Here is a 22,498-nt window from a genome sequence, read left to right as displayed (position 1 = left end):
TTTATCGATATTAAATTTAGATTAATTTACTGAAAATAAACAATCAACAAAAGTTATTTTCTAATATTAGGTGAATAATTTTTCTCAAATATATTAATACTTATGCATTTAAGAATTTTAAAACTTCTATTACTCTGAATATTTACCACATAACCTGTGCAGTTTACTTTTATTATTAAAAACATGATATACTTACTTGCCACTCAATTCGAAAAGAACTTTCATTTTTACTGGTGACTGTAGGGTTGTAAACTGGATTAGAAGGAACTGCAGAAAGAGAAACAATGAAAAATTACATCAGAAATAACCTTTATGTATTTAATTTTCATTACTAATATAATTTCCTATACTTTATACAAACTGAAAACTAGAGGTTGCAATTACAGTTTGTAACATTACAAAAAAGAAAGTTGTTTTTTTTTAAAAAAAAATGGGGAATTTCCTTCATTGTAGTGATTTATCACTGTGTGATTTCACATAGTATCATCTACTTTTAACATTTGATAGCTCATGCTAGTCTATAAACTTTATCTGCAAAATGTCTAGTCCTAGTTTCTACCATATGGCGTACCAAAGTTTGTTTAAGTCTGCATGCTCAGATATGCTAATAAGGACTGTATCTATAGACTCGCGCACTTTCGTGCGCACATTCTCGTGCGCTCGCCGACGTGGTTCGCTTATTTGGAAAGTTTTGAACGTAAATTTATGTGTGTATGCGCTGTAATATGTACAAATAATCAAAATATTATTGGTTTCTTTCTTAATAATAAGCTGGGTAAGTAATAACAGTTTCAGGATAGTTAGTTAGATGTTTTATGTAAACGAATTCAATAGCGACACTAAATTGGAAAAGTAACATTTTACTTCTGTAGTCAGTTTTACATTTTTAAACATAATTGAAATAAAGAAATGTTTTCCTTCATTCTTCGCAAATTTCTATCTCTCCTCTGCAATGAATTCTGATGCTCACATTTTAAAATTCTAAAACTCTAATACTGTGCACAAAGTGGACTTAAAACACCAAATCAATCAATCAATCGAAAACTCTAGCATAATTCCCTTACAGTAGCATTCGGGGTGAAAATAAACTTTCTTTAAGTTCCTAGCAACGTCCGTTTCCATGGTAAACAACAAGCACGGCAAGCTCTAAGGAATTGTTTGTCATTATACTCCCTAAACATTTAGTTGAAACAAGGACGATGCAGATATTTACGCATTGAGTATAACAATATATACGTAATTGTATCTGGGCTGAATTCTTCTTCTTCTTTTTCTTGTCCCTGTCAACATTATCTTGTCGACTTTGGACATCGTTATTGTTTTTTATTTGTTTTAATGTTTTCTTCTAAAGTTGATAGTTAGTCTCACAAATTAATCGGAATCACAAATATATAACAATTATTATAAATATTTCACTTTTTTTGTCCATTTTGCTGTTTCTTAAAAATCACTTTATATTTCAATTCTACATTTTCGAGAATATGCATACAGCATCCATATCAATGAAGGGGATAAATCTGTTAAAATGGATGATAGTGATATTGGAAATGGAATTTTTAAACGTTGAAAACCTTTGTAGAGTATGATTTGTTGATCTGAATAGATTGGACATTCTAGAATTAAATGTTGAGCATCAGGGTTATTATTGCCACATTTACAATTTTCTTGAGTTTTAATTTTTATTTTTACTAAATGAGCTGGTGTACGTACGTGTCCTGTTCTTAATCTATTAATAAAAACTATGACTTGCCGTGGGAGTGTGTATGAATTGAACCAAGGGACTTTAGATTTAAATTCTGCAATCCATCTATATGTGTTGCCCACAAACTTAAATTGATCCTTGCACCATTCATTCCATTGTTCCATAATTTTGATTTTTACTCGTGGTAATAAATCAGTATACATTAACCTATTGAAACTTATGAGTTGTAAGTCTCTGGCCTGTTTAGCATACATGTCCACTCTATCATTTCCTACATTAATATTATGTGCTTTGACATAACTGAATTGTATGTCAATGTTTCTTTTGCAAGCAAATTGAATTTGTTGAATAATTAAAATAATAAGATATGATTGGTGGCATAATTTGGGATAGGATGTAGATAATGCTTGAAGAACACTCAGAGAATCTGTAAGGAGAAGAATTTTTTTAAAGTCTTCCGCTATTCCATATTGTAAGGCTTTGTATAGGGCGTAACTTTCCGCAGTAAAAATAGATGAATCTATAGGTAATCTAAATTGTTGATAAATGTTTTTCTCTGGGATGTAATAGGCACATCCTACATTATTGTTATTCTTAGAACCATCGGTGTAAATCATTACATGCATTGGCCATTTTTCTCTGTACAATGCATGTAAACCTAGATCTCTGAAGTGGATTGAACATTGAGTATATAATGGAATATCTAGTTGATAGATCAAAGGATGTAAGAGAGTGAAAGTATTAGATCGAAGTTCTGGAAATAAGTAATGACAGTACACAAGGAAATATGAGGTGGTATGAGGATTTATTACATCGGCTTCAGCCCATTGTTTTTGTATTTCAAACAATTTATTAAATGGATGAGGATGATTTTCCCATGATTTAAGGAGGAATTTTATTGTTAATTGAATCCGCCTGTGACTCAAAGAAGTCTCTTTACTCTCCATATAAACACTTACATTGGGGCTTGATTGCATAAGACCTAGACAAATTCTCAATGCTTTTCTTTGTAATATATCTATTTTGTCGAGTAGACTGGGTTTTGCTCCCCCGTAGCTGAAAGCTGCATAGTCGAAAAATGAGCGAAAGCAATTTTTATAAAAGAGAAGTAAAATTTTTGGGTGGCCTCCCCATTTTGTTGTTGTCATGCTACGAATTATATTTAAAAACTTTTGACCTTTGTTTAATAAATATAAAATGTGTGTATTCCATGTAAGACGTCTATCAAAATGTACACCTAAATATTTGTGAGAATCTGTCACTGGGATGTCAGAAATTTGTAAAATATTATTGGGATAACTATCTGTGCGTTTGTTATTAAAGCAAATGATTTTGGATTTATTTTCACTAAGGGTTAATCCTGCATTATGAAACCATTCTCTAATGGTGTTAATTAATCTCTGTGTTTTGATTATACCTTGGGTTGCATCATCTGTAGTACAGTAAAAACAGAAATCATCTGCGTATTGTACTAACTGGAACGGATAAAGAGGTAAGGAGTGAATTTCATTTGTGTAAATATTAAATAATAAAGGACTTAAAGGTGCACCTTGAGGAATTCCTATGGTAGTGAAACGAGGGTCACTAATTGTTTCTGAGAACCATCCATATATCTTTCTATTGGAATATAGGTTCCATATGATTAACGATAATTGAGGATGAATGAAAAGATTTTCTAATTTGTTACAGAGCATATGTAAATTGATAGAATCATATGCTTTTTCCACATCTATAAAAATACTATAACAGTGTGAACGACTAATTTTGCTATTTTGAATTGCAGTGCTTAGGATAGCTATTGCATCTTGACTGCCATAATTGATTCTAAAGCCAAGTTGAGTAGGATAAAAGAAACGTTGACGTTCTAGTGTCCAGGTAATTCTGAGGTATATCGTTCGTTCGAATATTTTTTCCAAGACTGAAATTAACATTATGGGTCTGTAAGATGTAGCACAATGTGGTGATTTATTTGCTTTTAAAACTGGGAGAACTATATAATCTTTCCACTCCCTCGGTACTATACCGGTACGGAATATGTTATTGTAAAAAGATACAAGAATATCTAAACCTGCTTTAGGTAGATATTTTATGGCTTGGTATGGTATTCCATCTAAACCTGGTGCAGTGGGTTTAATATTATTAATTATCTTTTTTAATTCCTCTGTAGAAATGGGAGGGAATTCAAGTGAAAAGTTAGAAATATTTTCCTCTTTTTTTTTATATGGAAGGTGTACTGATGGTGGAGCCAAAAGCATTAAAAATTGGTCTTGCCAACTATTATCTATAGGTTTTCTACGAGGTGGACATGGTTTCCGTAAGGAATTAAATTTATGCCACACATTTCGGGATGATTCCTGCATGTCTATTGAATTGCAATATTTAATCCACGCTTCACGTTTTGCTTGTAGAAATATTTTTTTTCCTTGTGCTATTGATTTTTTCCATAATATTCGATTTTCAAGGGTGGGATATGAAGCAAAATGATTCTCACTCCTTTTTCGGTTGGCTTTTGCTGTCTCGCACTCCGAAGTCCACCAATGAATTTTTGGAAAAATTAGTCGTGAAAAATTTACTCTTTTTCGTGAACTGAGAATGTCTAAAACTTCTGTGATATATTGGAGTAGTGTATAGTTTCATCTGGGCTGAAACTCCTTATTATGTACGTAGATGTCAGCCTTGTTTCAGGCACCTTTTCAAAACCAGGAGTTGATTCATCTGTGTGTTACTTATCTGTGAGAAATATAATGTAGCTGGACAATTAAGATTTGAAGGAAACAATGTGTGCAAAAGAAATGCCCGTGGCAACGGTTGCTAAGGACGTGAGAAAAGGGCATTTTAACCCTTAAGGAAGGGCCGATTGAGCGATTTTTTAATTTTCTCGGTCTTTTGGGACGATTTCATGGGGGGTCGTAATCGGGCATTTTTCACCTCCGGGGCTTCCTTCATGGAGAACATTTATGTCAGTGAGTCAGTGAGTGAGTGGTGGGATTGGGGCTTTATATATATTGGATTAAAGTGGGAGCTAAACCAGTGTACAACGTGCCTCCAGTGGAGAACAAAATGCCCCAACCTCCCCCAATTACAAGGTATTTGGTGTTACCACTATGCCATCGAGGAGGTTCATGACGAATATCAATTATGTAAAGATGCATAATAAGTGGAAACAGTTAAATGTTTTTTCTTGAACTTGCAACAATATTAAAAGTATAAATTAACAATAGTGTACATTACATAGAGCGAAAAGTCCTATAATTTCTGTTGTATTTATACACAGTGTGTCTACAAAGTTTTAAGACTGGCAACATTGTAACAAGATAAATGCTGCAATGTGCCATTTCAAGGTACCTTTATTAGGTAGGCCATTCCCGAGGTTCCGAGATTTTTTCCCATGATCCTGTGTATGCTATGGCATCATGAAAAGGACAAAATCAAACTTACTTTGTTAGCGTATATGGAAGCTTGAAATAAATGGGTGGATTTCTTACGTATACACACCTTTTCTTGAATGCCAGTATAATGAGTACGAATTACTCTGTTTGTGCTATTGCCACATGCAATAATAATTCAAGAAAATCGCCTGGAATAAAGTAAACAACGCTTCCCAAAAAACAGGATTGATTTAATTCGTTCCTCCAAACTTCCAACTTACTTCCACACTCGCCTTCTGCATCATCAAGTGTGCAACTTTCAAAAACCATTACACAATCGGAACTCAGTTTCTAATTATTGCTTTATTGAATATTGAGAGCAACATAACATCTTTTAAGCTTTGAAGTTGAAACATCGCCCACGAAAATAATTCTATGAACATCTCGTGGGTCACTTAATTAACAATTGCACTGTGTTACTTTGCCTCATGTATGTTTGTTGAGAAATAATGCTGAAAATGTAATGTACGACTTACAAGATGGACGTTTGGCCCTTGCACATCCTTTCTACATTCTCGTCAAACAATGAGATAAGCTTTCATGTAGATAATTCTGAAAGAAGCTGTTGTGCACACTTATTAAAGTGAGAACAAGTTTATCAATAATTTTTGTATTATCAATATAATAGTTTATATACATGACTATTATATTTATATATGATAATGTAAGGATATTCTACAAATATAATACTATTTTGCTGGCTTTAATTCATTTCCAATGTGCTTTAAAAAGCTGCTGTGGTCCAGTCGGTAAATAGTCTGACTGCCACGCTGGAGACACGGATTCTGTTCCTCTGGGTGGTTGGTCCCCAGTGGGATTATCTCAGCAACGTCCTTGCATGAAAACTGTTTTGAGGGTCTACTACTATTTAGTTAGTGCTCAAGGGTCTAATAAAAAAGTAGTATCTGGGGCTTAATGGGTGGAACGTAATGCTAACACCACCTTTATAAATGGCAGAGATTGTGAATCATAATTCCTATATTCATTCATGGCAAGCTGCAATGCGCAGAAGGTACTTTTGCTTTTAAAACTTAGCACATATTTAGTCCCACACAGTGGCCTTTCGGTTTAAGCCATCATGCTTTGGTCTCCGGCTACAGAATGCGCAGGTTTGAGTCTCCTGGGATGATGCATAGCAACATTCCTCCTGAGATTTCGGCTTTTGTATGAGACCGATGGTCACCCACCATTGTGAGGAAATTAAGGAACTATGAATGAGTAGCGTAACTCTTTCAGGGAAACAACAACAATGATGATACCCTGTCCCAGCTATCTGTGGAGCAGACGAACGAGAACAAGTCTCTGCACGAGTAGTGACGTGAGATGGCTCCACCAATGAACAGCAAGAGGAATGGGATTACATAATAGAGAGGTGGGATGCGACTGGATTTACCTGATTTCCCTTCTTCGCATTGGCTTTGCCCACTCAATTTCCTTCCTCCTACTTTACCGATATGCGCGGCCCTGCTCCACAGTTAGCTGGGACAGGGTATAGAAGTTCACCTTGCTCACCACACGTCACCCCATTGGTCGGATGATCTCCTGCCTCGGCAGGTGGAAGTGAGGTCGGCAGTCGGTAGATAGATCTTAGCCCTCACGGGCTGTTGCACCACGGGTTCTTAGTATATATTTGGATACATGGCACGGGAATACTGACACTTTATGAAATTTGTTTGACTCAACTCAAACATACTGCAAAGACTCTTATCACGTAGATTTAATAGTCGGCCTCCGTGACAGAGTGGTTAGCACATCGTGCTATGATGCCAGGGGTCCCGGGTTTGATTACAAGGTGACAACGCTACCACTGCGCCATCAGGGATGAATTAGGAAAGCAACGGATAATGTAATATTTACATAAAGTAAATTAATGTATTAAGTATGTTCTTACAAAAAATGTAACTATTACACATTATGATAGGAACTCGCATAAGTATTTACCTTAAAATATTGTTAGGAATGAAATGTCAAAAGAGATCCTCAAACTCAGGTGGATCAAAGATCAAAATATAATTCTTAGCTTGCATTTACCTCCTATTATTATAAGTATCATTCAACCGAAAAGCAATCTCTGACTGTTGGCTGATAAGTGCGACGTGCCTAAATACAGGAAACCTACATTCGAATCCAGAGGAAGCTGTAACGTTCGTTCTATTATTTGTCTTTTGTATTTGTATTGGTTTTTTGTCGTATAATTTACCACTTGACTAATCAGAACGATGAAAATGAATGATGAGTAGATGGAATTGATGGAGGGAAGATCACATCAATCACAAATCCATGACAAAGAACACAAACCTTACACAGTAATACACAGATTGTTGGCCCACATGCCAGAGCCTTGTTAGCCCGAAATAATGAAGTTCCTACATATAATATCTTGAAGAAATATTGCTATTTGAATGTTCCCCAAAAGCTACCATTTACTTTTCCATCATCTAATTCATTCACCGACTCGGTAGCCAAGAGCATTAAGTGGTCGACTTTCGATTTCGTCTCCGAAGTTCCCGGGTTCAAGTCCCAGCAGGGGTGCCCACAGGGGAGGATTATGGCACAGGTTGCGCCATCGAGATTTTTGGGGGGGATTGTTTTCCCTTCAAATAATGTAAAATTAAAACATTTATATCTTTTTCCAAAATATATGTAAAGATTTTAACCCTTAAATGCACCATATTTAATCCATTAGATGAAAAAAAGAAAGTATTTAAGGGTATTATCGAAGGTGGTGGGGGAGAGAGATATCCAACTTTTACATATTAGACCTTAATTGACATGTGTGTTCTCGGGGGGGGGGGGATTCTGAATTATTTTTGGAGGGGGGACAGTATCCAACTCTAGGATTTAGATAGTGGCGGGTATTTTAGTTAGAGAGGGATTGAGCATTAATTGAGGGGATATCCAATTCTTGTGTATTGCTATTATCTTAGACTGTTGCGGAAATTCTGGTGTGGAGACTGAGAATTAATTTTTTGGAGGAGGCAATATCCACTCTTCAATATCAACAGTAAGTCTAAAATTGATTGAGTATTAAATTTAAAGGGGGAGATAGAAAGCTCTTGATAAAGTGTTAAATCTTAGACTGTCAAGGGATTTCTGTAGTGGAGAGAGAGTTCGAACATTAAATTTTGGAGACTGTATTTAGCAATATGGTTGATATCCACACGTTTTCAACCCCAAACGTGCCAAAGGAGAAGCTGGAAAAGACTAAGAATGTATTGACATTCTATTAAATTAATATTCTTGAAAGTCTGCAAAGAAATGGATGTAAAAATTTTCTTTTTCACTTCGCTCGCAATGATGTGTTAGCAAACACATCATTTTTAAACTATAGCTGCATTACAAGACAAGCGATATTCTCGATTATGATGAACGATTTTAGGGGTGATCTTGAGTGGTGGGCCCTCTATTTAGGGAGGAGGGGCATATCAAGTATAGTGTTCAGTAAAGCTAGGAAAAAAGTTACTTTTGGTAGACACGCTGTTGTAATTAAATACTTTGTGGAGATTACGATATGGTTTGAGGGAGCGAATGATATGATTTGGGGGGGGGGGGGATACTCATGACATGATTTTGGGGGGATGCGACATTGCCTTTAGGGGAATGGCACACCTGAGTCGCAGTGGGTGCATAGATGTTCCCTCCGAGTGTCCCTTCATCAATTTAAAGTAATCATCCCTCATCCTTTTCATTGCAATTAGCCAAAAGTGTAAGAAAAGCGACGCTAAATATCAAAACAGAAATACAAATGTATACTCATTGCCGTGATCAACTGGAGAATCTGAAAGGTAACATAAAAATATTAAAGGAAAATTCTAGGATATTCATGAAAAGTCCTTTCAGAATACGTCCGGACAAGAACTTTCCTTAGAATAAGACATTTAAATATGTCTCTCCAAATCAATGCGAAGGTTAGCTTCAAAGACAAGCAGGACTACATGAACAAGATATCGCGCAAACAGTGTCTGAAAAAACAAAACTATGCATTGTCTTGGAATAAATGTATTCTTCTATCACGTATTTCATCTCTTATCACACTAAATTAACAGTTTTGATGTATAATATCAAAAGATGTATGAAAACACAGTGTTTCATGGGCCATTGTACTACGTACATTCTCCACATATCTTTTTTTTTTTCCTCTGGTGTCCTCTTGGTGACGTCACAAGCTCTAGCCAATGCTGTGCAAATCCTGGAGTGGCTCCCTCTGGTGCCATTTGGTACATGTATTTCGTAGTGTCACATGTAGCGAGTGTGTAGTGAAATTGGTGTCTGATCCGGTGCAATATTGAGTGAGTTACAGCTTTTATACTAGTGCAGTGTTTTGTACCCTCGTCATGCATTTGAAAACAGAACAACGAGTGGTGATTAAGTTTTGTGTAACTCATAAAACCCCTTCAGAAATCATTGAAATGCTGAAAACTGCTTACGGCAATGACACCTTTTGTCAATCCAATGTTTTCAAAGTGGCGGTAATGTCGAAAATGTTCGACAAGAACTGAATGAAATCTGGGCACAGTCACTGATGATAATTGCTGCTGATGATTGGTTATTGCAGCTGTCTGTAGATCCATTTCGGAGCGTTTGCTAGAGAGATTACGATGAGTGAAACCAGAGCTGGTTGAATCTGGTGCTTGGTTCGTGCAGCACAGCGATGCCCCAAGTGACAAGGCAATTATTGTCCAACAGTTTTTGGCACGGAAACAAGTGATTGTGTTAAACCATCTGCTTTATTCGCCAGAATTGGCATTGGCTGACTACTTTTTATTCCACACCTGAGGGGCCAGCGTTTTGACATCATTAGCATGTACAGCCATGTCACTAAGTGTGTAGACTTAGGAGGGATGTGCATCAAAAACTAACCAAGGCTTATGGCCAGTCTCACATATTTACACTTTTTATTAGGGATGAGACCGATTAATCTGTACTCTATCGGTAATGGCCGATATAGGCATATCGGTTTTTCGGTTTATTGGTAAAATTACCGATTATTTTACAGATCCGATATATCGATAAATATCTTATAATTTAGTGCAAAATTCTGCCATTTTGTTGTAATTTTTATGGATAATATCCATGCCCTACTTTCTAAAAAAGTAAATATCTAAATATGCAACTTCTTTTGCACTGCAGTCACCTTGAAACACACATTTATTAAGGAGGTCAATGAACCTTTCATGTTTTTCAAGGACGATTTGTAATTTTATATCGGATCGGTAGAATATCTGTTATCGGTATCAGTAAATTTTATATTAGTACTTTATCGGTATCGGCCAAAATTTCATATCGGCCCATCTCTACTTTTTATTAAGTCAGTCTTAAAACTTTGTAGACACACTGTGTATGTAGGTTCATATACTGTAACAATAATAGGTATTCAGTTATTAGCATTTAAAAATGCATCAAATTTTATTCAAGTGTACCATTTGAAATAGATTGCCATGTCTGTTAAGAAATATATGAATAAATTAACTAGAATATTATTTCTATAACTGTTTAACAGCAGTCCAAGAACAACTATCCTGCTGCCTGCCACATGAAAACATTTAATAACTAAAATAGTCTATGAGCATTCAAAGATGGATGAACTTAATGTGGTTTAAAAATACCTTGAGAATAGATACTTTTTTTTTTTTTTTTACTGAGAACTGGTTATTTGTCAAGAGCTTTTGTGTGAGATGACAGGATATAGAAATTGATGACTAGTTTGACTTACAAAATTACAAATTTCATAAATGGGATATTTGTGATCACATGCTTAAAGGCATAATTTTTTTTTAAAGTATGATGAATTAAAGTAGTTTTTTAAGTGCAAATAAGTAAGCATTAGAAATGATTCAACATTATGCACATAAACATATGTAAGCACACTAAAACTTACTGATGCAATTTGTATTTCCAGTGGCTATTGGTACTAATTCTCCTTGATAGCTGTTACCATCTTCATCAAGCAAAACGATCCTAACCACAATTTCTTTTCCAGGAGAAAGACCTGTTGCAGTTTTCATCAGATCGTGATCTTGCAGAATTTCATTTCGAATCAGAACTGGGCTTCTCTCCAGCCAATCATTGGAGTCTGCTTCCTAAATTTTAATACACAAGTAACAATTTGAAGAATAAATGTAACAGTTGGGTTACATATGAAGTTATTATAATACATTACACAAACACTGATAACCGTGAATGATAGCAGAATTATTCATGTAATAAAAACTTATTGCCAGCAAAATTGAAATAACAAAAATTGCCATATAAAGTAAAAGACTGAAAGTACTCGCACAGATATACATAGTTGTAAATGAACATGAATTTCATTGATCAAGCAGGATAAATAATAGTATACAATGAGTCAAAACATCAGTGCTGAATAAAAAGGATCCACAATTCAAATGATACAAAATAATATATTTACATTGCAACTGTTTTCTTGTAAAGCTAAGATGAAATAAAAACTCCTGCAATATGGGATACAAGATATGTATGGAAAAGTAAAGTTAATTTGGTATTTCAAAGTCCATGAGTTCTTGTATCACATTTATTATTTAATCAAAATACTTAAATTTTATTAACTATGAAATACAATTTTTCTTGTAGTAACCTCTTACGAAATTTATGTGAAAGTAAATTCTTAATAAAGTATATGAAAAATGTACTTTAATAAATCAACTATGCTTCAATGTTAATGATGAGATATTGGCTCACCTTGTATTGGATCTGATAAAAGACTGGATTCCCACGGCCATTATATCTCTCTAAATTAAAATCCAAGGTTAAATTTTCATAACCAGTGGCCAAAATCTTTGGCGGGTTGGAAATATATGCATATGCTACATTCAAGCAAAAGAAAAATGAATTAGCATTATATCGGTTGTGAATATGATAAAATAACATATTTTGAAATATTTTCAGTGTCAAAAATTCGATTTGAAATATCGTACCATTGACCTGAGGTTTGGCACTCTTATAAGTTATACTTTTCACTGCTAAATAATTATTTATGTAGTCACAAAACTGCAATAATAAATAACTGATGTCAGATAAGTAACGGAAATATTTAATTGAAAAAAAATATTGGAAAAATATTTCTGAAGAAATCAGTACCGGGAAAAAAGTACCTATAACTAGGAAAGCAATATTCAAAAATACTGCTTGTTTATATTTCAGCATATGTTGTAATGAACTCCCATATTTTCATTTTATTTATTAATTTGAAATGTCACAAAAACAGTTATGAACATCTTCAAAATCCAACTTTGCATTTTCTTGGAGAATACGTGTCGCTGACTTAAATGGATGATGCACTTCTCTGATTACCACCTACGTAATAATAATACAGTTACAATTATTCCTGATATATCCTCACATCCTTTCACTTGGACTGTTTTATTTGTTTACAACATTGACCTGATGAAGGATCTTACCGCTACAATTTGAAATGTCAACATTTTCATATTTCTTAAAGACTAGTTATTATATTTAATCTCATAAGGATGATTATCTCTGATGAAGCAAGGTACTTAATTTATTCTTGCTGTTATTATTTTCTTGCTGTAACAAAGTCAATTTATCAAAATACCTCTAAATGCTCCATTATTTATTATAATTTAATGATCAGTACTTAGGTTTATTCATCAAGCAAACATAGTAATAAAAATAAGTAGAAATTGCATCTATATGAATATTTGGACCTTAATATACAGTATATGAGTCATGATATATTTCACTATCCCCAAATATGAATAACTTTTCCACCTTACTTGTTCTGCAGTCTGGAGGGTAGAATCCTGCTTGGCATCCATGTGGACAACGTCCTGTATGAGGATCGCAAACTCCATTATTGCAATAACCACACCGCTGCTGACATCTGACACCATAGAAACCAGGTTCACAATCTACCATTGAAATAAAAATTATAATTTTCCAAAGTGGAATGAAGGATTTAACATTCTTCCCGCACAAACGTCTGCATAATTACAACTATACGAAAATTATGTATATAATGTGTATATGCATTTATATGGAGAGAGAGAGAGAGAGAGAGAGAGAGGCTGTGTTAATTTGGGGTAATGGAATGTTTTCAATAGAAGATCAAATATGATGACACAAACACACCTTAGAATTTTCCAATGGCATTGAACCAGAATTTGAAATGGGGTGAACACACAGGAATTATCTCCTCAGTTAAGAAAATTCTCATGAAGCATCCCCAGCTAAGATAATTTGCATAAGCATCTCTCCCACTTACTGCATTATTCCTATGTAATGCATAAAAACATCCCCCCTCCTAACCCCCAACTCGACAAAGCATCCCCTCCCCAGAATTTCCACTTTGAAGCACTGAAACTAAAGCACTTTGAAATATATGTAAGACTCACTATGCAAGTAACATTTGATGTACCACTTTTCAATACAAATATTCCAAGATGTAGTAATTGTAGAATATCATATGAAATTCAAAACAGGTTAGTTAGCACGCATAACAAGAGTGCCCGCAGAGGGACCCCCTGAGACATCTGAAAAGACTTCATATATAATTTAAATAGTGAAAGTGTAGCATGAAAACATGGATGAAGGAAGCTTATAAAGACTGCAGATTAGGTACCTATGCAAATTATCCAAATGCAGGAGATGCTTTGTGAGAATTCTCTTAACTGTGGGAAAGCATCACTCCACGTTTCCCCCACTTTAGGCACTTTTGCTGCTCCCCTTCCCCCTCAGGAGAACAATAGGTAGGCTTGATGCATAGTGGTGAAATTTCATCTCGCTTCAGTTAGTCCATTACAAATGATATATTTTGAATCAATACTTTAATAATTTCTTGATATTTTTACTCAAATTTTAGAGTTTGGAAATGAATGTCATTCATATAATTCTGTTGAAGCACTCATTGCTTGCACATATTTTAAACAAAACTTTGGCACTAAGATCAGACAATCTACATTAATTATTTTCAAAAATGCTCTTGTTTATTTTCATTACTTCTTATTGAACTTATGAATAATGGCCCGAGAATGGTTTAGTGTGTCAGAATAAATCACATATGGTGAAAAAAATTGAAATATTATTTTGTTCAACTCTAGCAGTCAAATATTATCTATGTGCATCAAAATTTCATGCATTTCATTTCATACTATTTATTAACAAACCAAAATTTACAATTTAAAAAATGAAGTTTTGTAATTCATGCTTAGAAGAAAAATATTATCTCTTACTCTGTAAACACCGATCTCCCATGTAACCAGTTGCACAATCGCAGCCCAGCAAGTTTTTACATAACAACATTCCTCGGCAGCCATATCTTGCTCTGGAGCACCAACCACCACAATCGTCACCATATCTATTTGGACCACAACCTGAAATATTGTTCATGTGACAAAACATTTGAAACATTACAATTTACAGAGTTTTCACTTACATTAATACTAGTTATGGCTTGGGATGGCCACAAGTTGGTTTTGGATTTCTTCATGTGCCAGAACCAATAATATGGAAACTAATCACTAATGTTATTTATTCTTATTAAAGTTGGCACAATGCGTAAGTTTTCTCTGATTAATTAGAACTGTTTAAAATAAGTAGCAAAAAATTCATATTAACCCTTCATCAGTTGCACCTGCTAAAGTAATACAATCAGTCGTGTTTGCAAAGTTAAGCCCTAAGTTCGATTCTGCCACCTCAAAATTACTCCCTAAGTTATGTCCATGAGACAAGTCATAGGTTTAAATACTAGCAACCCTTCTTTGAAACTGATTTCTCTAATTTTTTCTCAGTCAGTTCAGGCAGAGTAAATGTCATTAATTAAATCAGAATTTATTAAATTCTATGATTACCTGGTTGACTGACTGATTGATTTGGTTTATTTTACTTCGCTTTTCTGCCACTTTTGGCTAATGTCAAAGATGAGGATGAGTGATATGAAATTGATGAAAGGACACTCACAAAGAACACCCATTTCCAACCCTGGATTCGAACCTGGGACCCCTAACATCATAGGGTGCTGTGCTAACCACTCTGCCATGGAGGTCGGCCAATTACCTGGTGTAAAAGCAACAAAGGACCTATCCTCTGCCACAATACTGGCTATAATGGTATGCGAATATACACGTAGTTCTAAAAGTACCTACACTCAGAAATAGTTTAAAAAACAACGCTTTGAACTCTTCTTTCTAAGTTTGGAGATAACTGGGGAAAACAAAACTGTGATGTATAAGTCTGGCAAGAGTTTACTAATGAACTCTCCTGTGAAATCAATAGACTTGGCAACACTGACACAGACCACACTGAAGACTGATTTACTCTGCTCTCCCCTACACATGCAAGTATGATGTGGTTCTGCGCAGATCCTATTGTTTGGGTTCCACTATATAAATTTTGTTTGAGGTTGAGTGACCTTCAGAGCCTCTTTATGCAGGGACATTGTCAGGACAATTCTAAACTGGACCCATGGCTTCCAGTATAAAATGGCATACATTATTTCACAAGTTCAATGAATAAATCACACAGCTTACAAATAACAAATACCAATATATTATTTTTAATTTTTGCTTACTAAATTACAGTAGCACAGACTGAAATTCAGGTGTTCTGTTTCATGAATTATTGCATTTATCATTCTCTCATCTACTTCTTAATCATACAAGAACATTTACATTATGCATCATTACATTGAAATATGAATTATAATAAATTTAGTCAAATATTACCTTCTTCACAAGAAATTCCCCTAAATCCTGGTGGACAAATGCAGCTTCCTGTATTTTGATCACAAGCGCCACCATTCAAACAGATAGGGCAAGCTCCTGCAAACATATATATTATTAAAAAAGTGCTTTCTTTTAATTTGTTTCATGAACATAATTATCACATTTGCCATCTTACATTATCTTGTAGAGATATTGTTCATTTAATATTAATTTGTCACACAAATAGTAAATTTGTTGCATCAAATCAATCAACCTGCAAGCTTGCACACTCTAATGTACGTACCATGACGATACAGTCCCTTACACTTCTAGGTTATAATGACTCCAATTACTTTCAATAGGATCATTACAACCCACAAGTGTCCATGACTGTACATAAGGAAGTGTGGAGAAAGGGGTCTCACTCATATGTAATCTCAGCCACTGTGAATCCGATATCATCAGTATCATACTCAGGGCACATATACCTCCCAGAGGGAACTGACTGGGTGAACCCCAGAGCCAATTTATGAAGGAGCATTGTCAGAAAAATTCCCGCCAGAAATCACTTACTCTGAGAATTAAATTTGAGACTATTGTCTGGCAGACAGATGCCCTACTGACTGGATAACTGTGGCTTTATTAGTAGTTTATTCATCTACAAAAATTATTACAAATGTGAACATATTCATTTCACTTGTTGTACTGTCAAAAATATACACAAAAAATAACCCTTTACGATATATTTGGCAACTAGTAAGCGCAATTTAACTACAGAAAGCAAAAGTGTTCAAAAATATTTTTAGTTTTTCTAATTCTAATAGAAGACTGTGTGTCACTCGCCATAACACTCATTGTGAGGTATGTCAGGCAGACTGCACTTAGCAATAAAGAAAGCTTCACTCCTTACATGCAATAAGTTGGCGAGAAACTGATGCTGTGAAGAGGGCCAAGGACACTATTGCGCAAGGTAGATGGAAGGTGGCGACACTAGCTTCAAGGAAAGGCGGTAATCTGAAACTTCCAAAACCTCAAGGGGTCTGTGAGACTGCACCTCACAAGGTAAGGGCTAATATAGGTGGGTTTTATGTGATGAGCACAGCCACCATGCTTGCAGCCAATTTTATTTGTCATTTGCAAGGAACTATCCTGCACTTAGCGTTCGTTACATCTGTGCACCAACTGCATGTTTGTTTCAAATCACAAATGTCTGTATTAGTATCTCCCTCCTGTTCGCTTGAATTCCGTACAAGGCCTGGCCTCAATCATGGCTGCTAGGAACCACAATGCAACAGTTTGTGACATAGGTGAAACACATATTGTAATGTGTAATATCAAATTTAAAAATGCAATTATAAGCAAAACTGCATTTTGATATTAAACAACATGCATACTGACAGCCACGTTTTCATTCATACCTTGACATGTACTGAAATATTTACTTACTATAAATTTGGGACTCTATATTTTTCAAGGTTCTACAAATATATTTTGGGTCGTCACTGGGAACGTCCATCATAAGTATATCTTCTTCACCTAGAAAGAAGTGGCAGATACATAATTAATCAAAAAGTGTTTTTTTTTATGTTGGCCTTATTAAATGATAGATATACGAGGAATGTTCAGAAAGTCATTAGAAAATTAAGTTTAATATGTATCTTTTAAGAAATTGCCCCATGACAATGTTCAATTGCACCATTCAAACATATTGCATGAGAGTAGGCAAGAGGATTTAAACATGATTTGTAAGTGTGCACAGGACAACTCATTAAAGATAAATCCAAACAAATGTATGCATTTAGTTGTAAGTATTTGTGTTAAACTAGAAAACCTTGACAAAACAGAAGACTACAGTCTAACATCAGCAAAAAATAATCACACTCTGAATATTTAGAAACAAGTTAATATACTTGTATTCATGATGACCTCTATCTAGACTAGTCTGTTCACATAAAAGAACATGCTAAATAAAAAAAAAGCAAAAGTTGTATGAATTCCTGGTACTGTTGAGACTAAAGTATGGCATGGTAGTAACCTGCGACACAAGAAGATTTCATCATTGATTACATTGTGTGAAACAAATTTTCAAACTCAAAATAGAAGAACATGTCTCGTCACACAATCAGAATTTTTAGTTGCTCAAAATTAGTAATAGGAGCAAATATCATTTTGCTGAACTTCACTCATAAGTGCTAAATTCTCAAGAACTGCATTTTATTTTTGAAAGATGGGCAATTAACTCAAATCTAGATCCTTCACAAGGCAAAGGAATCAGTTTTGAGATTTGGATTAAAAATAGGTTTTATATTTTAAATTCTAATTTATTCACCTTCAGGATTGCATCCAATTATTCGATGAACAGCTACTATATCATCAGGTTTCTCAATAAACCCTTCCAAATAAAGTTGGGCCCTTCTTTTCTCCACAGATTTGAGATCTATTAATAGACGATGATAATGCCACTTAAGCTGAAAATTTAACAAATGCAAATATTCTACAAAACATCACAAGATAAAGGTTTGTGGTACATTTATAGGCAATATAAAAAAGTATTTGCAATATTAGAATATTACTTTTTCAAATCAATTAGTTTTCAAATTAACATAAAATTATAACTAAATTGTTAATATTCCATTACTAATCACATTGAAAATTAGAGTAAAAATGGCTGTTGATGTCACAGTGTAGCCAGATAAAATGTGTGAAAATTGAACATGCATTTCAAATATGAAACTCTACAAGTTGGTTAGAATTAACATTATCTTACTCAGAGCAATGGATTGTGGTGAATCATGGTATATAGGCATGGGAAAGAAAATGCTAATGAAGAAAGTAGTGCAAATTTTTGCCGCCAAGCAGAAATATGCTGCTTGAACCTGGTGCAGTGTAGACAACATCCTGCTGATGAATCAAATGCAAGACATCAGTGCCAGAAAGCAGTCAGCCATTATGGCCAGCCTTTATTGAAGAATGTTCAGAGACCACTGTCTTCATTGAAGGAGGAGCATACCCACATGTTGGTTGACAAATGAAGGGTCTGTTTCGTGTCACCTTATGTCATTTCCAGAAGTTTTCCAGCCCATTTTCTGGACTTGAACCAATGTGATTTCTGACTGTGCAGATACCTAAAAGATCGTGTTTATCAGTGACTTGTATGGACTCTTCCAGAGCTGAAAGAAAGCATGATGTGGCATATTTTTGATCAAGATATTGCTGAGTTTTGGAGGGACATAAGTTTGTCTTAAAGACATCCCTAGTTTCAAGATCACTGTGGAAGTTGAGAAAAAGGGAAATGGAAAGCAGCTTGATTTTTGTGATGACAGGAGAGTACATATAATGACCGATACAGAAGGGTTGGTGTGAGGTTATTTTGTGGGGTGTAAGAGACAGGCACCTCTGGTGATTTGTTTGTTGAAAAATCATATCCCAGTTTTTAATATATGTAAACTAATCTCACATACGTCCCGTCCCCACCATGGCTGTGCGGTCTAAGGTGTCAGGCTTTGGAATCGGACTATGCAACATGTGCTGATTTGAGATCCTATAAGGGGGATGTGGGAAAGGGGGGGGGGGGTGTTACAACTTTTCTTCTGAGATTTCAGCCTGTGTATGGGACCGATGGACACCCACCATGTCACGTGCCAGTTTCGATGACACAATGAAGGTTGCAAGGAGAAATGGTTTCTCGGAATTGACAAGAGATGGCAGCATGCTATATATATAAAGAGGAGCAAAGGAAATTATAAAAAACTTAGAGCGGAGAAGAGGAATTATATATATTATAGAAAATTGAGAAATATATAAAAAGAATAGTTCAAATACTATAAAAGAAATAAATAGAATGTTATATGTAGCAAATTAAAATAATTAAGAATATGGCCGCATATGAAATGTTTAGGAAAGTTATTAAGTAAGCGGACGAATTCAGAAATCTATCTCTTTTTGATTCTCTGGTGAGGAGAACGTCGCCATGTTTTGGTTGTTTGTCCCCGGTGGCGCTGTTGTCAAATTAGACGCCCAGAAGCATTTTTTGGCTGCACTCTTTATTAGTCGCACTGGGCCATTGGCAGCGCTTGTTATTAGTGATCCTGGTTATCTCCATTGGTTGTTGTTTTAGGAGGAGGCCCTATTGTCAGATTAGACACTCCTAAAAATCCTCTATAGCTTTGGTTCAATTCTCTACAAGGAATGCAGCATAATGATTTGTCTATATATTATTGAGAAGAGATATGGTAAAGAGAAATATTTGCAATAAATGAGAGAAATAAGACTTTTTCCAGTGGCAAAGAAGAATAGAAGAAATAAGAATTTGCTGTGGAAAGAATAAATAGAAGAATTTATCGAGAATATAAGAATATCTCGTCGGAATATAGAAGATAATAAGAATTGCTGCTGAAAGAAGAAATAAGAATTGATCTGAATAGAGAAAAAAAGGAACAGCGATGAATAAAAGGGGATGACTATTTTTTTGTAAATAGAAGAAAGAGATTGTTATAAAAGGTAGAAGAAAGAAAAGGAAGATTATCCTTTTACCAAAGAAAAGAAGTGGAAATTGAAGAAAGAAGAAGCAATTCATATATTTTGATATTAAAAGAAGAAGAAGCCTTTTCTATATTAAAAGAAGAAAAAGCCTTGTTGATAGTCAAAGAAGAAGAAGCCTTTTTGATAACCAAAAGAGAAGCCTTTTTGATTATACATATATATATATATATTTCTCTGTATTTTGTATAGTTCTCAGAATATAGATTCGCATTTAACTATATCCTCTTGGCTATAAAACGCTTTTTTTATTGGAATTCTCAAATAAAGAACCTATCCCCCTGAGATTAAGATATCTGTAGCCGTGGTAAATAACATCTGAGTACGTACCCACAGGGGCGTAGCAACCATCATGAGGACATTGGGGAGCTATGAATGAGTAGGACAACCCAGTCATGGAAAACTTACAACAATGACTTGGGGTTTGTTATGCTCACCACATGCCACCCCATAACTGGTTGGTTGATCTCACAGGCTATTGCACCATGGGTTATTTTTAATCTCTCATATATTTTGGTAACACATCACAGACACGTATTTTGATTTCTAAACCTATAATCTTGGTGTACTTAATTTTATACTTTAGGTTAATTGTAAACAGTAATACACAGATATAACAGATTTCTTTCAGTTGAAGAAGCTGCAAATGATTAATAATTTTGTATACATTTGAAAAATGTGACAAATAACAATTCACCATTTTTGTAATATTTTATTCTCTTTATCACATATCCAACAGAATGATTGAACTTACCTGGTTTTGATCTGGAGCAATTATTTTTTCACCTTTAACAAAGCTTCCATTGTTATATTGCACACTAACTAGAATACTTGCTCCTGCAGTCATTGCTGTATACAGTGATACACAAAGTTTACTTGAAACTGTTTCAAAATTTGGACTCCTCAACCATCCACCATAAAGAGACAGAAGATTCACTGGCCCATCTACAGAAGATAAACAATATACTTTTCATCGGAAGATAAAAAGTTCACAACAAACATCACAGAATGGAACTCTCCAAAAACCAAATTCAATTAAAGTTTCTTCTTTTCGCCACTTTATATTAAAATTTAGATATCATAATCTGGAGTTAACTTACCAGTACTGACAACAAGGTAATAAAACAAAATATAACCTTAATTAGATGCAAACTTGTAGGAACAGCACTCATTATCTTTTCTGTGTATTAATTAATGTTGTTTTTCATTTAAAATTTATATCTAAATGATTTTATTTCTTACCTTTCTTAAACTATTAGGTATTTTAATAATCATGGACTTGTAAAATCTAAAGTAGAAATGGTTAAGTGGAAGAAAAGTCTTGTTCCTTAACTTAACTTTGCCATTCAAAACAATAAATACTATATAATATCAATGCCACTAGCTGCAGAAGATGTAATTTTATAAGTATGAATTATGCATTAAATATACCACTGTGCAATGTGTCTCACCAGGAATCAAACTTGAGATTACTTAGTTCACAATACTTTTTGAACTGTAGTAACAAATTACTCAAAAATATATGGAAATGATGCCTGCTGTCTAATTTGGTGACCAAATAACTTCATTTTCATATTGCATGCATTTCATCAGAACTTTCAACACCAGATGGCAAATTATTTATATCATTCAATAATGGATTATATTATCAAGCATTTTACTCTTCACAGTCTGCATGTGTAGGCAGTAAAAGTACAGATGGATCCAGTAGTAGCGATTAGAGGGGGTGAGAGGGGACAGTTGCCCCCTACTTTTTGCCACTTTTGACCCCACACTATGCTAAAGCTTATCTACAAAGGGAAATATACTGTCTTTGCCCCCCCCCCCCCCAAGTTTTGGAACCTTTCACCCCTGGTTTTTGGAACCCAATCACCGCCACTGGATGGATCAATAGTAAATTTTTATTAATGCAGGAAAAGTACAGGTATAGGATTTACCCATACCAATACTCAAATTGATATTGATATAAATGGAGTACAGATATAAATTTATCTCTATTGATTGATTTAGTTTATTTTACTTCACTTTTCTGACACTTTTAGTTAATTGTCAAGATGAGGATGAATGGTGATAAGATGAAACTGATGAAAGGGTAATCACAAACACACATGGACAGCACAAAAGATCGGCATCACGGAGGATTATAAGAT

At 34.6% G+C, this 22,498-nt stretch overlaps 1 protein-coding gene across 2 annotated transcripts in view; it reads right to left on the bottom strand.

The window, feature by feature from the left end:
• The window catches only part of LOC145989737 (uncharacterized), a 64,454-nt gene that overhangs the window by 21,149 nt on the left and 20,807 nt on the right, over positions 1-22,498 (bottom strand). For both annotated transcript variants that reach the window (XM_083125009.1, XM_083125010.1), the window contains 9 exons: positions 21,103-21,293; positions 18,139-18,277; positions 17,256-17,345; positions 15,831-15,926; positions 14,340-14,480; positions 12,885-13,019; positions 11,830-11,954; positions 11,009-11,210; positions 197-267 (listed from right to left, as the gene is read on the bottom strand). In XM_083125009.1, coding sequence (XP_082981135.1) covers positions 197-267; positions 11,009-11,210; positions 11,830-11,954; positions 12,885-13,019; positions 14,340-14,480; positions 15,831-15,926; positions 17,256-17,345; positions 18,139-18,277; positions 21,103-21,293 — 1,190 coding nt within the window. The remainder of the gene's footprint in view (positions 1-196; positions 268-11,008; positions 11,211-11,829; positions 11,955-12,884; positions 13,020-14,339; positions 14,481-15,830; positions 15,927-17,255; positions 17,346-18,138; positions 18,278-21,102; positions 21,294-22,498) is intronic.

This window comes from Lepisma saccharinum, chromosome 7 (assembly GCF_977018435.1).
Source record: "Lepisma saccharinum chromosome 7, izLepSacc3.1, whole genome shotgun sequence".
Lineage (NCBI taxonomy): Eukaryota > Metazoa > Arthropoda > Insecta > Zygentoma > Lepismatidae > Lepisma > Lepisma saccharinum.
The sequence above is the reverse complement of the archived record's forward strand: the minus strand, read 5'-3'. Positions and strand labels throughout refer to the sequence as shown.